The 15,924-nt window shown below is 44.1% G+C and overlaps 1 protein-coding gene across 1 annotated transcript in view; it reads right to left on the bottom strand.

The window, feature by feature from the left end:
• The window catches only part of cdh23 (cadherin-related 23), a 727,851-nt gene that overhangs the window by 456,918 nt on the left and 255,009 nt on the right, over positions 1-15,924 (bottom strand). The window contains exons 8-9 of the mRNA XM_060925294.1: positions 2,998-3,192; positions 950-1,078 (exon numbers count right to left, since the gene is read on the bottom strand). Coding sequence (XP_060781277.1) covers positions 950-1,078; positions 2,998-3,192 — 324 coding nt within the window. The remainder of the gene's footprint in view (positions 1-949; positions 1,079-2,997; positions 3,193-15,924) is intronic.

Raw genomic sequence — 15,924 nt, 5'->3', positions numbered from 1 at the left:
TCTATGAATGCGCATAACTAGCTGACTAACTGGCCATACAGATTCTGGGAAACCAAGACATGAGACTGGGCAGCACACTGGAGCTTCTACTTGCCTGGTGAACTAGATAATGTATTTATGATTTGTCCATCCCTGTCACGGCCATTTGCTACCATTTAAATACAATACAGTGCAGCACAGCAAATAAAAAAAATCAAAAGAAAATGTTGTGCACAGAGATATGTCTGAGTCTCCAGTTAGTGTTAAAAGCAAAACAGTTGATAATGGCGTGAATTCAGGCTTTAGGGGACTAGAGTTTAAAGCCAGAGAGGATTTGGCAACCCATATCACACATTTGTCATAGTGGATTTTCTTCAGTCAGTGAGCCAAGAGTCGGCAAGCATGGACTCCTCTCTCTCTCTCTCTCTCTCTCTGACCTTGATTGGATGAATCAGCCAGTCCCCAACTCTCATTTCTGTCACTTTTAATACTGATGCAAATAGAAATTCTGACATTTCACTCCAGAAAGATGTGTGCGCGCGCACTACGAGCCTAATTTTAAATAATATTTCAGTCCAAAATGTGTACAATTCTCCGCTTTTCTGCCTCTACCCCAAATATAGTCAATCATTGTTAATGTTTGGTGGCTGAAGTTTCCTTGTTTAGTTTTTTTCACTCGAATGACGAGGCTAATACAGTATAGCTAAAAAGTCAGGGATGTTTATGGCCTCCATTTTTGCATCATCACACAGCCACCTCAAGAACAAGCTTGCTTGTGTGGTGACAATATCCATAAAAGGAAGTTGCAGGGCTAAAACCAACAGAAGTGGCCATTTTGAAGCTGGAATCACTTGGCGAGTTTGGGGTTGTAAAAATTGTAAAAATGTTTGGGATGAAAACGAAATGAAATATCGAACAGTTCCAATTCCAGATTAGAATTGTATCAGGACGATGTGGGTGTTGTACTGACCAGTGGTGCTTCCTCCTCTACATTGGTGCTGTAAGGCAGGTTGGTGAAGATGGGGTCCATGTCCTGAATATCAGAGAGAGTGATGGCCAAGTTAGCCAGACTGGAGAGAGGACGAAGCTTGTCCTGGTCCTGAAATAGAAATAAAAATAAGCACACATACAAAATGTGTGTTCCTGTACTATGAAAAACAAAATGAACACAATGTTCTTAATCACGGTTCTATACAGTTCAGTGCATTTTCCATTATTCCCCATTATGTCTTTTGTCCTCATCGGTTTGTTGGCGCAATGCTTGTCCACAGTGATTAAATTATGGGGGGGAAATGGGTAAGCACTTTTTATGCTGACTAGGGGTGAAGTTACTTTCTTGGCCCGAAAAATAGAAATAGCAACCTGGAATAAATCAAGGCTCAATCTATTACCCATCAAACGGCAATGTTATCAATCAAATTTTTAATTTGATCCTCGATTCAAAATTGTTTGGTCTATAAACATTTTAAACATTACTACAAGTTACAGCGATATGCTTTGGCATATCCAAGAAGGTTTTTTTTTTTTCAAATGTTTTTAGATTGTTCTAGAAATGTCCTGAAAACTATTAGCTAATAAATACACCAATCAGCCATAACATTAAAAACACCAGCCTAATATTGTGTAAGTCCTATCTGTGTTGCCAAAACATCTCTGACTCCTCGAGGCATGGACTTCACAAGACCTGTGAAGGTGTGCTGTGGTATGAGACACCAACATGTGAGCAGAAGATCCTTTAAGTCATGGAAGTTGTGAGGTGGGGCCTCCATGGATCTGACTTGGTTGTCCAGTACCTTTCACAGATGCTTGATCGGATTGAGATCTGGGGAATTTGGAGGCCAAATCAACACCTTGAACTCTTTGTCATGTTCCTCAAACCATTACTGAACAGTTTTTGCACTGTGGCAGGGCACATTACCCTGCTGAAAGAGGCCCCTGCTATTAGGGAATACCGTTGCCATGAAGTGGTGTACTTGGTCTGCAACAATGTTTAGGTCGGTGGTACGTGTCAAAGTAACATCCACATGAATGCCAGGACCCAAAGGTTCCCCAGCAGAATATTGCACAGAGCATCACACTGCCTCTGTCGGCTTGCCTTCTTCCTATAGTGCATCCGGGTGCAATCTGTTCCCCATTTAATTTTCTTTTACATGGTGTAAAAGAAAATGTGATTCATCAGACCAGGCCATCTTCTTCCATTGCTCCATGGTCCAGGTCTGATGCTCACGTGCCCATTGTACATGCTTTCAGCAGTGGACAGGGGTCAGCATGGGCACTCTGAATGGTCTGCAACTACACAGCCCCATACACAACAAGCTGTGACACACACTGTGTTCTGAGTCATTTCTATCACAGCCAGCATTTCAACAATTTGTGCTACAGCAGCTCTTCTGTGGGATCGGACCTTCCTTAGACCACTTCTATTATGTACTAACTACTGTATACCAGGAACACCCCACAAGATCTGCTGTTTTGGGGATGCACTGACCCCTAGCCATCACAACTGGCCCTTGTCAAAGTCACTCAGATCCTTACGCTTGCCCATTTTTCCTCGTTTCCAACAAATCAACTTCGAGAACTGACCGTTCTCTTGCTGCCTAACATATTCTTGAGCGGTGTCAGTGTAACAAGTTAATTAATATTATTCACTCCCCCTGTCAGTGGTCATAATGTTCTGGCTGACTGGTGTCTATTCATACCTAGGCACAAAATAGTACCTGCCTACCAAATGAATAAGCAAATAAGTAAATTAATTAATTATCACTCAAGAAGAGCACCTTATGTCAAAATTCTGAAGCTGATTATATCATAAGAGTGTGTTCATGCGAGTCTGAGCATTTCCTGTGATGATCTGCATGACGATCATTTTTAATTTTCAATATCACCACTATCAATTTCATTATTTTTCTTATTCTACTTTTGTCATTGTTGTATGCTCATGTAAGGAAGTAGTATTTTATTTTTCCTTGGTTAGACTGATAAAACAACATGGATGTGTGTGTAGGTTTATGTCTATACCGTAGCATTGACAGTGAGCTGGTAGGCACTCGTAATTTCATAATCTAGACGTCTCGACACAGTGACAATTCCTCGGGCTCCGTCAATGGAGAAGAAGGGAGATGGAGGCTGGAAAGAGAAAAGCACACTTCCCCCAGTGCCTTGGTCTGGGTCTGTAGCGTTGACCATGAAGATTGATGTTCCCACCGGAGTGTCCTATATTCACACACACAAAGAAAACACACATCCAGAACCATTTAAATCTTTTTCCAGTTTTGTGCAATGGTGCAATAATTCAAAGAATTATATTACACTATATTTCAAAAATTCATTGCGAAATAATGAACGGTAAACTCAGAGAGCTGCAGACTTTACTCCATCACACAACACACATGCACACTTGTAATAAAAGTCTGGAAAATCTTTGTTTTTTGGAAGTGTGAAGATCCGTATTTTGAGAAGTGAGGATTAGGAAAGATTCAAATAAATGATAACAGCAAGAACATAAAAGAGCATGAAGCAAAAGATAGAAGAGATGAAAAGAAAAGAGGATTAGAAAAGAATCAAAAGATATGGAATCTGGCTTAGGCTCTAACCATAAAACACCAAATCAACTAAACTCACTGAAGCACAGTGTTCAACAGTCAAGGCTTTGCTACCAGAAAGGGGGATTCAGTTGAGACCTCCAGGTGTTGAAAGCAGAGAGATAACACGATGACATTTATCTCATCTCGTTATCTCATTAACAGTCCACGTCAGTTTGGTAAAGTACATTTCTGTTTTCTGAACATAGTGATGCCAAAGTATATTATTAGCAATTCAATTTTGTTCAACAGATTTTCACCATTTTGGAAAGGTTCTGCCTTTAACTTCAATATTTGAAACTTCAACATAATATACATAAACATTACATTCAACTTCCACAAACACATTCCAAATAAATGAGCCACATAAATCCCATTATGAACAAATATAACAAAAAAAAAAAACAATAAAAAATTGGAAAACTTTTCTGAAATACATTGACGTCCATAAACTCTGTCCTAGATAACATCATTTTCACTCACAGATGCAACAGGAAGCCACATAGTTCTCAAGTTCTCTTGAGAACTAGCCCTCTCATTTGGACATGAGAACAATAAACGTCAATATTATAGGCCGAACTAGCATAAAATATTAATTTGCCACCAATAATGGCTATAAATAGAGTACATCAAGCAGGATGTATGCACATATGCAAAAAAAAAAAAAAGGAGGGGGCTTCAAGAACAGCAGTGAGAAAGAAAAGTGTCCCATGGGATAAAATGAAGCATAAAAAGATAAACACTGTAATACGGCAGAGACAAAAAGTCTATAACCATGTACTGGAGAACAAAAGGAAGTGTATGAGGGTGGATCTAATAGCCATTAAGAAGTGCAAATACAACTGGGACTCCCTGGACTCTTTCAACTGGAGGCTTGGTGTATAATGTGAGAGAGATTATTCCTCTAAGCACTTTGAAAGACAGACTGGCAGAGAGAGGGAGAGACAGCACAGAGGTAAAGATTTCAGTCTGCATTAAGGATGATGGATTTGTGCACTTCGTCATTGGAAAGCCTCGTGGGGAATGGCTGGCAAAAACATCAGAGGGTCGGTGGGGTCATAAAAGACAGGCGATCCAATCCACTGACTCTGAGCGTGCAGTGTTGGAGCTTGGCACAGGCTGAGAGATGAGATGGTTTGAGGTTAGAAGGTTAGACAAGGAGGGGTGAGACATCCGTCTTTGTGGCAAGTGGCCCTCAGAACATCACGGGGCTTTATTGCAGAGAGTGAAGGCAGACCTGCTGACCCACTGCTCTGTGCTCAAACTCATTTATAGGTTGGATGCTGCCCAATGTACTTGCTTCATAATTATACTCATCTCTACTTTTTCAAGCCACCGACTTTTTCCACGTCATTAAAAGAGAGCTTTGGGGTTTCTGTGCAGATACGAGTTTAATATGACTGTGGAACTAATAGCATCTTGCTTTCGAAAATTTTAATATTACAAAACTGTTGGCTAATTCCAATGTCAAGACAGTACAAAGAGTAGCATGCAGTGGTGGATAAAATCAGTAGCCCAGGTATCCGAGAGAGGAAGATGATATGTCTGGGCTACTTGTTTTTTTTTTTTATTCACAGTCACCCAGTGGACAAATAGGTTCAGCAGCCTTATGATCATCTTTTTTCCTTCTCTAGGTAACCCTTTGGGGTCTAAGGGTATTTTCTGGCACTCTAATGATTTTGGCATATTCTAATTTTGTTGTCAATTTCAACAAATTGTGGTAGTGGGGGGCGTGGTCGAGCATTGGCTGTGAACGGCGAGGAGGCAGGTTGAACCAGCAGGTAACATGTGATGAGGTACACCTGTGTCAAATTACTGGCTGTCTATTAACCTAGGTCTCTGTGTGTCTTTTAGGCAGTCAGGTATGAGAGAGAGAGAGCTGTGACACCCTGTCGTGTGTATTGGTTTGGTGAAGTGTCACTGAAATGTGTACGGAAATAAAAGAACTCACTTGTTCTGAAGCCTGCTTCCCGTTCCTCTGTTTCCCAATGTTAGAAAGTTGTTACACTGGTGCCAAAACCCAGGACTGAGGAACGAACACCACCATGGAATCCGAACCAGTCCAAGAACTCCTCCAAACACTCGCCGACGACCTCCAGTGCCAGCAGCATGTCCTCGTCGTGCTTTCTGTTGACCTGGACCGGCGCCTCTGGGATCTGCTTGAAGCCCAGACAGTGGACCGGCAGCCGATACAGAGCTGGGTCCAGGCTGCGGGTGCTCCAGCCAACATTCCTGCAGCCAGCGTGCCCGTCCAGCTGGTGAAGATGGGGCCACAGGATGACCCCGATGCCTTCATCAAGCTGTTTGAGCGTGTCGTGGAGACGAGCTCCTGGCCAACCTCTCAGTGGGCGGCTCGTCTTCTGTCGCTCCTATTGAGGGAGGCCCAGCTTGCGGCTTGACAGCTCCCGGCATCCAGCATGCTGGAGTGCCTCCACCTGAAGCGAGTCATCCTACAGTAGGTCAAACACGGCCCAGAAGAGCAGCGCCAGTGCTTCTGCATGCTGGCTTACGGAGAAGTGGGCTGGCCATTTCCGTTCACCCAACAGCTCCGGGATTCCTGACGACAGTGGCTTTTCACTGGCAAGTGTGACATCAAAACCATCATCGAGTGAGTGACACTGAAGCAGTTCATTGTTCAGATGCCAAGTGGGACATCAGCGTGGCTCTGGTGTCACCAACCGACGTTGCTGGAGGAGGCAGTCCAACTGACTGAGGATCATCTGCCAGCATATCCGGAAGCAGGCTCTGTGACAACTCTCTCTCAATCACTTTCGCTTTCTCCTTCCCCCCCCCTCTCTCTCTCTCTCTTCGGCCCTCCCCTATCCCAGCCTCGCGAAAATGGGGGCCAACTCCCCCGAAACCTGCTCCCCGCACCCAGGTCTATCCCCATGTTTCCACTCTCACTTCTCCTTCTGTGTCTGTGCCACCATTAACCGCCCCTCAATCTCTCTCTCCACAGATGAACTCCTCTATGCCCACCAGAACCGCGAGCGAGCCTGGGCAGGTCTGTAAGCACGGAGGGAAGGGGAATCAGCGTTTCTGCAAGGAGACAGGGCTAGTGGTTCTCATCCCCGATGCACTTCAGGCTTCCCCTGATCGAGCGGGGGCGTACTGGATAACTGAGTATTTAAGGGGGTACACATCAGGCCTTGGTGGATTCAGGTTGTAATCAGACCTCCATACATCAAAGCCTGACTCAATGCGGGGTACTGGGAAATGCACGTGTGGTGAAGGTTAAATGTGTGCACGATGATATACACAAATATCCACTGATGCTCATCACTATCCACTTCCAGGGAGAAAAGCATAGCATAGAGGCTGCGGTTAGTCCAAGTCTCTCTCACCCACTGATCCTGGGGACCAATTGGCTGGGGTTTAAAACATCTCATCTCATCTCCTCTAGCCACTTTATCCTTCTACAGGGTCGCAGGCAAGCTGGAGCCTATCCCAGCTGACTACAGGCGAAAGGCGGGGTACACCCTGGACAAGTCGCCAGGTCATCACAGGGCTGACACATAGACACAGACAACCATTCACACTCACACCTACGGTCAATTTAGAGTCACCAGTTAACCTAACCTGCATGTCTTTGGACTGTGGGGGAAACCGGAGCACCCGGAGGAAACCCACGCGGACAACATGCAAACTCCACACAGAAAGGCCCTCGCCGGCCCCGGGGCTCGAACCCAGGACCTTCTTGCTGTGAGGCGACAGCGCTAACCACTACACCACCGTGCCGCCGGTTTAAAACATTAATGAAACAAATAATAATGGGTGAGTCCTGCAGTAGCACATCACGGGGGGATCCCACTGCAGTGTTGGCTGGGGAGGTGGTCTCAGGCACGCACGCATCAGCTCTGCATCATGATGACACAGAGAGTGGGGAGAGTCCTCTTCCCTCTCTGGGGAATCCCTTAGGGAACTTCCCATTGGAGCAGGCATGTGATGAGTCTCTGAGACACGCCTTTGACCAAGTGAAAGTAATTGATAGTCAAATCCTCCAGCCTAATGTTGCTCTTTCCTTCCCATATTTTTCTATTATTAAGGATAGGCTGTATAGAGTGATGCAAGACACTCAAACTAAAGAAAAGATGACACAGTTGTTGGTCCCAAAGAGACACAGGGAGCTTTTATTCCATGCAGCTCATCATAATCCTATGGCTGGGCATTTAGGGCAGGATAAAACACTAAATCATCTCATGGCCCATTTCTATTGGCCAGGGATTCACACCAATGTCCGCAGGTGGTGTGCAGCTTGTCGCGAATGCCAGCTGGTAAATCCAGCAGCCACACCAAAAGCGCCATTGCGCCCATTGCCACTGATTGAGATCCCCTTTGAAAGAATTACCATGGATCTCATTGGGCCATTAGATCGATCTACATGCGGGTATCGCTTTGTATTAGTCATTGTAGATTATGCAACACGATACCTGGAAGCAGTGCCTCTTTGCAACATTTTAGCATGTAGTGTTGCGGAGGCGCGCTTCCGTGTTATCTCCCAAGTTGGGATTCCGAAAGAAATCCTGACTGATCAAGGCACTATGTTTATGTCTTGCACACTGCGCAAATTATATGAATTATTGGGGATTAAATCAATTCATACTAGTGTTTATCATCCATAAACGGACAGGCCGGTCGAATGATTTAATCAAATGCTTAAGAACATGATTTGTAAGTTCGTTCACAGGGATGCTAAAAGTTAGGACAGGTGGCTTGACCCTCTGTTGTTTGCAGTGCACAAGGTCCCACAAGCCTCCACCGGGTTTTCCCCATTTGAATTGCTGTATGGGCGCAAGCCCCGTGGTGTCTTAGCCATCATTAAAGAAAATTGGGAGGAGGGGCCTTTTCAAAGTAAAAATGAAATTCAGTATATTCTTGACCTGAGGGCAAAACTCCATGCACTGAGTCACATAACCCAGGAGAATTTGCTGCAGGCCCAAGAACATCAAGCTTGCCTGTACAACAGAGGGGCACGGCTAAGGGAATTTGCACCGGAAGATAAAGTCCTCATTTTACTGCCCACCTCAAGCTCAAAATTACTCACCAAGTGGCAAGGGCCCTTTAAGGTTACATGGCAAATTGAGGAGGTTAACTATGAGGTCAAACGGCCAGATAGGGGCGACACGTCAAATTTACCACTTCAGTCTCCTGAAATTGTGGAGAGAGGAGGTTCCTGTGTCTTTGGTGATGCTAGTTCCGGAGAAGCTGGGACTGGAGGTAAGTCCAAAAAGTGCGGCCCAATTCACCCCAGTCCCCTGTGGAGACCACCTCTCACCGTCCCAGAGAGAACAGGTAAGGAGGTTGCAGGAGGAATTCTCCGATGTGTTCTCGCCCCTCCCTGGTCACACTAACCTCATAGAACATTGAGCCTCCTCCAGGGGTGGTGGTGTGCAGCTGCCTGTATCGGCTCCCTGAACACAAGAAAAATGTAGTTTGGCATGAATTTCAGGCTGTGCTTGAGATGGGTATAATTGAGGAGTCGCACAGTGACTGGAGCAGTCTGGTGGTCTTGGTTCCCAAGACCCACGGGTCAATCCACTTCTGTGTGGACTATAGAAAAGTCAACGCAGTGTCTAAATTTGACGCATATCTGATGCCCAGCATTGATGAACTGCTCGATCGGTTAGGCATGGCTCACTTTTACTCAACAATAGATTTGACAAAGGGATATTGGCAGATCCCCTTGACTCCATTATCCCGTGAGAAAACATCCTTTTCCACTCCGTTTGGTTAACACCAATTTGTCACCCTTCCTTTCAGGTTCTTTGGGGCCCCTGCGACATTTCAGCATCTCATGGACTGAATTCTCCATCCCCACAATGCAAATGCAGCTGCCCACTTAGATGATATAATCATTTATAGCAATGATTGGGAGTGGCACTTACAAAACCTGAGGGTGGTTCTGAGGTCGCTGAGGTGTGCTGGGCTTACAGCAAACCCAAAGAAGTGTGCAACTGGGTGGGTGGAAGTACGGTATCTTGGCTTCTACTTGGGTCATGGGCAGGTGCATCCCAAATTGACAAGACTGCAGCGATTGCGGCCTGCCCAAGACCTAAGACCAAAAAGGGGGTGAGGCAGTTCCTGGGGCTGGCTGGCTATTATAGGCAGTTCGTGCCTAACTTTCTCCTGACTTTTCTCTCCCTTTTGTTTTACAGACCAACACATCAGACAGAGGGCTGGGAGCCATTTTGTCCCAGGTAGTAGACGGGGAGTAGCGTCCAGTGCTGTACATCAGCCACAAGCTCTCCACGCGAGAGTCTAAGTACAGCACAATAGAGAAGGAGTGTCTGGCCATCAAGTGGGCAGTCCTCACTCTCTGCTACTACCTGCTAGGATGCCCATTCACCCTCTGTTCTGACCATGCCCCGCTCCAGTGGCTCCACTGCATGAAGGATGCCAATGTGCGGCTCACTCGTTGGTATCTGGCCCTTCAGCCCTTTAAATTTGAGGTGGTCCACAAGCCGAGGGCACAGATGGTGGTGGCGGACTACCTCTCCCACCGGGGGGGGAGTCAGCTGCAGGCTGGATGGCTCCCAGGCCTGAGTCGAGTGGTGGGGGTATGTGGCAGCGGGGTCGTTGTCAAACATTGGCTGTGAACGGCGAGGAGGCAGGTTGAACCAGCAGGTAACATGTGATGACGTGCACCTGTGTCAAATTACTGGCTGTCTATTAACCTATGTCTCTGTGTGTCTTTTAGGCAGTCAGGAATGAGAGCGAGAGAGCTGTGACACCCTGTCGTGTGTGTTGGTTTGGTGAAGTGTCATTGAAATGTGTACGGAAATAAAAGAACTCACTTGTTCTGAAGCCTGCTTCCCGTTCCTCTGTTTCCCAAAGCTAGAAAGTTGTTACACAAATCTAAGCAGTATTTTCAAAGTCATATGACTTTGTATTTAGTATAAGTTCAGCTACAATAATATCTACATAGTATGTATGTCATGATTGTACTTTTAAAAAATAGCAGATAAATGAAGATGTTGTAAAAAGCAGTTTTAGAACTGTACTGGAATGTGTGAAAAAACATGACCTTACCCATTGTGATGAGCCGTTTTGGTCACTTGAGGTGATTCTGTTCAGTCTTAGGAATGGATCAAGCACAAAAACTTAAATTTGCTCCAATGATTTGGACAATTGACTGGCCATCAAAAAATGTATGTCCTATTGTTTTGGGATAAAGGGTTAGCAGTGGGAGGGGTATGCAACGAGAAGAGTAAAAAAATCCCATTCCATTCAATGAAAAGAGTAAATACCCCATCCCACTGCCAACTCTTAATCCCATCAGGTCCAGTGATCAAAATGGTTCATCACAACGGGTAAAGTCATGTTTTTTTCCACACATTTCAACAAAGTTCTAAAACTGCTTTTTACCACAGCTTCATTTATCTGGTATTTAACTTTATTTTGGTTTTTGACTCTATTCAGTGTGTCTTGAAATTAACTCTTGTACTATTTTACTCAGCTCAGAGCCACAACCAACTCAGTTACTCTGTTACACGATTACTCTGTAATTTTGCTCCCACTCCAACTCCAAATTTTACTACCTATACTCAAAATAGAGCAAAATTTACTATTTTTGAGGAAAATACTTTTAACTCTGGAAAAATTGCTCAGTCATTTTTTCTGTGTATGCACTACAGCACACACATATCAAGTGATATGCTCATAATAAATAGAAGAAATATTTACACTTACTCAGGTTGATCTTTGGCCGGATCGTGTCGAAGTAAAAAATAAATAAATATTTTTTTTAAAAAAGGCACCACTCATCATCCATGTCGCAGTTCTCAAGACTGAATTGAATCACTGTCCAGAATCATGAATTTAATCACTGTCCTGAATAATCTGAAGCGCATAAAATCCTTGTGCTATCTTGCAACAAATTTCACCTCCAAATTATGTCTGACAGATTTTATCCTGTCTATGGTGGGTGTTCCCACCATGAAAGAGAAATCAATCAAAACTGAAAGAGTGAAAGTGATTATCATGCTGTTACCATGTGAATAGCCTTTTAAGAATGTGTAAGTGGGCACTCAGTGCCTGGACTCCGGTGTGACTGAGTAAGGTGACAAGTTTTATGTTTTATCTAATTTAGTTAATTTAAAAAATATATTATTGTTTGGCAGTAGGCGCATAGGAAAGTGTAAAGTATAAAGTTTCTGTCAATATGTTTATCATGGGCGGCACGGTGGTGTAGTGGTTAGCGCTGTTGCCTCACAGCAAGAAGGTCCGGGTTCGAGCCCCGTGGCTGGCGAGGGCCTTTCTGTGCGGAGTTTGCATGTTCTCCCCGTGTCCGCGTGGGTTTCCTCCGGGTGCTCCGGTTTCCCCCACAGTCCAAAGACATGCAGGTTAGGTTAACTGGTGACTCTAAATTGACCGTAGGTGTGAGTGTGAATGGTTGTCTGTGTCTATGCCCATGTTTACATTAGACCGTATCAGCGGATCATCAGATTAACGTTTTTAAAACGATTAGTGTGCACACAGCAACACCAATACACGATTTGCGTGCACACAGCAACACCAATACAAGGATATGCTCGGCTCCGCAGGCATCCTGCGCTCCAAATCACTCCGCCCTGAACAGCGAGTGCCCTCTGGAGGGTGCGCACTCCGGCCCTGCGCAGCTCACACAGCGCGCGAGTGAAGTGCACAAGCTGTGATTCGGGACTGAGCCGCTGTGTGTGTGATCCCAGCACATATCACTTACCACTTGCAAGTGGAAGGATGGCAAGCCTAAAGACAATCATAACTACACAATGGGCAGTATTTGCATCAGTATTTGCAGTATTTTCATACTTTTATACTCTTTAATGAAAGGTGATACAAGGCGGAAGTCCGCGCCGTTTTTCAGCAGTTGCATCACATGACCAACGCCAGCGAATCAGGAAGGTGGATGTCACAGTGACGTTGTCCAATGACGACGCCAGCTAGAGCTCAGCACAGCGTATCCGCGTATCTCAATGTTTACACAGCACCGGAGCTGACACGATCTGGATTGAATACGTGGACCCTGGCGGATTCCCGTTTCCCGGCGTTTCCAGGCGGTTTAATGTAAACGGACAGTGCATCCGTGAAGAAAACGAGACAGATACGGTCTAATGTAAACTTGGCCTATGTGTCAGCCCTGTGATGACCTGGCGACTTGTCCAGGGTGTACCCCGCCTTTCGCCCGTAGTCAGCTGGGATAGGCTCCAGCTTGCCTGCGACCCTGTAGAACAGGATAAAGTGGCTAGAGATAATGAGATGAGATGAGATGTTTATCATGCTTGTATGATAAAAAAAACTCGTAAAAATATTTATCTAAATACATGACCTACTCATTCTAAACCTGCCGAGCTTCGCCGGTGAAACTCTCAACCCCAAAGGGTTAAAGAACTAAAGAAAGAAAAAATACAAAAGGTCAACAAATTGCACTTCATGGTAGTGAAAAACACACCTCAACAGCACACATGCTCTATAGTATATTAACAGACAATACACACTGATTCAGCACCACAGAAAGGGCTTGTGGTATACAATATAATAGCGCATAGTAAAATTGAATGAGATCACCATAAACAGCACATATTCTAGACAGAATAGTATATAAAAGTATGGAATTGGATAGTTCAGCACTGTGGACAGAACATATTCTGTTGAAAAGTATAGATGTGTGGCGTGGTGATGTAGTGGTTAACACTGTTGCCACACAGTAAGAAGGTTTGAGCCCAGCGGACAACGGGGGCCTTCCTGTGTGGGGTTTGCATGTTCTCCCCGTGTCTGTGTGGGTTTCGTCCAGGTGCTCTGGTTTCCCCCACAGTTCAAAGACATGTGGTTAGGTTAACATGGGGTGGCCTTGGGCTGAAGTGCCCTTGAGCAAGGCACCTAACCCCTGACTGCTTCCCGGGCGCTGTAGCATGGCTGCCCACTGCTCTGAGTATGTATGTGTATGTGTGTGTGTGCGCGCGCTTATTGCTCACTTGTGTGTGCGCACATGTGTATGTTCACTGTTTCAGATGTGTTAAATGCAGAGGATGAATTTCACTGTGCATGTGACAAATAAAGGCTTCTTCTTCTTCTTCTTCTTCTTCTCTTCTTAATTGGACAGGTCAGCACTATGGACAGTACACATTCTATTGTATATCACTGAATAAAATAGTTCAGTGCCATGGACAGCACGCATACTATAGAGTACTGTATTGTCACATCCAGTGTGGTTCAGGACCTTGGAAAGGGCACATGCGTGCTACGCAGTATAGTAGAGCATAATAAAGTACTTACTCAAATCACCATAAACAGCACACATTCTAGACAGAACAGTATAGTAAAGTACTGTATTGTATAGTTCAGCACTGTGGACAGAACATATTCTGTAGAAATGTATAGAATTGGACAGGTCAGCACCATCAACAATGACAACATCCTTGCTACAGCATAGTTCAGCACCATGGACAGGGCACGAATGAGATAATTCACTTTTTTTCAGTATATTACAGTAACATACTGAAAATACAGTTCAGCTCTACATATAGCATATATCACATCAGTAGTAACTTCAAGATTAATTCCTGAGTCTGCGTTAAAATACAACAGCTCTCATTTCACCTGGAGTCTGCATATGAATGCCTCATGCCAAAGAATACGTCAATAAATTTGATTTGATTTGTTTTATTTGGTACTGCTGTTAATCCTTACTGTTGTAAAGCAGTTTGTTGGTTATTAGCATGTTTTGAACAAGGCTTCTAGTGATCATGAAATAATTATTATCCACCTCCCTATTTTAATGCATTAGCAAAGCTTTAAACATATACTAGCATATTAAGTGCAAAAAAATAAAAATAAAAAATGTCACTTGCCTACTGAGTCTACATATGTATTAGGAATTTGTGGGCATATGTGAATACTTTCTGCTCAATTTCTGGCACAATCTCATGAGGTGCGGTTGATTACAATTATGAGGCTCCATTTGTGCTGAGGGAACAGCTGAATAATGGAGGAGGCGTGTAGAGAAGGTTAAGACTAAGCAGGGTGTTAAGTATAGCTACCAGCTCGGGCTAAGGGGTTAACAGCGCCTTTGTGTGGATGATGAGTGGGACTTAGCATAATGCTACAAAACTGAAGCAGAGCTGAATGGCGACTGTGGCGCAATTTGCAGGCAATGGTGCTCTTTGCTAAAGGCCTGGCATCATAGAGGCAAGGGTCGATCTGTCCGGCTGCTCTGAACAATGTGACATTGATTACACCTACACTAGCTCAAAGGCCAGACTCCGATAGCCGTGCTTGCTACAACTAGGAAGCTGGGCGCATGATTATACAGCTCAGCCTGGTTCTCTCTTTTTTTTTTTACTCAGCATCACTCACAGTCCCGATTCGTTCTCCTCAAGCAGTCTCTTGCTCTCATTTATTCTGCTGCTTTCTTTCTTCTTGTCTCACATTCTCTCAGACTGAAAGGGTTTAACTCTGATGACTCCAAATTGTTACATGGTGAAGAACTAAAATGAGAAAGATGGGAGAAAGAAAGAATGTGGAAGATATACAGAAGAAAGGGAAATGCAGCAAACTTGTCAATTTCAGTTCATGAGCTAAGCTAAGTGCCAGACTTAAAGCCTATAATAAATGGTTGTAATAAAAAAAAATAAATAGTTTTCATTGAAAATGAAACACAATTACATTATGGTTTGTAAATGTCATGTTCAGCCAGACATTCAAGTTATTTTCTACTATTTCAAAAAAGCCTGACCTACAGGATGTACAATGTTTTGTGCATGAACAGAGGAACCTATATAATATGCACTGAGCTCTTTTGGTGTCATAATGCCACACCCTACACATGTCTCTGTAATTTATACAGACGTCCAACGAATCCAGAATGGAAATATAAGCATCCTCTGGCAAGATTACTTGACACGCATGTCTAGAAATCTTACTTGTATACCCTTATCACTTCTCTGGTTTTAAAAAGGCATAAAGTGTGTGCATAGGTGTTCACCCCTTTTCATATGAAACCCCTAAATAAGAGCTGGTCCAACCAATTCACTTCATAAGTCACATGATTAGTTAATTAAGATCCACCTGTGTGCAATCAAAGTGTCACATGATCTGTCACATGATATAAATCAACCTGTTCTGGAAGGACCCTGACTCTGCAACACTACTAAGAAAGCAACATGAAAACCAAGGAGCACTCCAAACAGGTCAGAGACAAAATTGTGAAGAAGTATAGATCAGGGTTGGGTTATAAAAAATATCCCAAATTTTGAATATCCCACAGAGCACCATTAAATCCATTATAGCAAAATGGAAAGAATATGGCACCACTACAAACCTGACAAGAGAAGGCCCCACCCACCAAAACTCACAGACCATCAAAAAGGGCATTAATCAGACATAA

This window comes from Neoarius graeffei, chromosome 7 (genome assembly GCF_027579695.1).
Source record: "Neoarius graeffei isolate fNeoGra1 chromosome 7, fNeoGra1.pri, whole genome shotgun sequence".
Lineage (NCBI taxonomy): Eukaryota > Metazoa > Chordata > Actinopteri > Siluriformes > Ariidae > Neoarius > Neoarius graeffei.
This window is presented reverse-complemented; position numbering and strand designations above follow the sequence as displayed.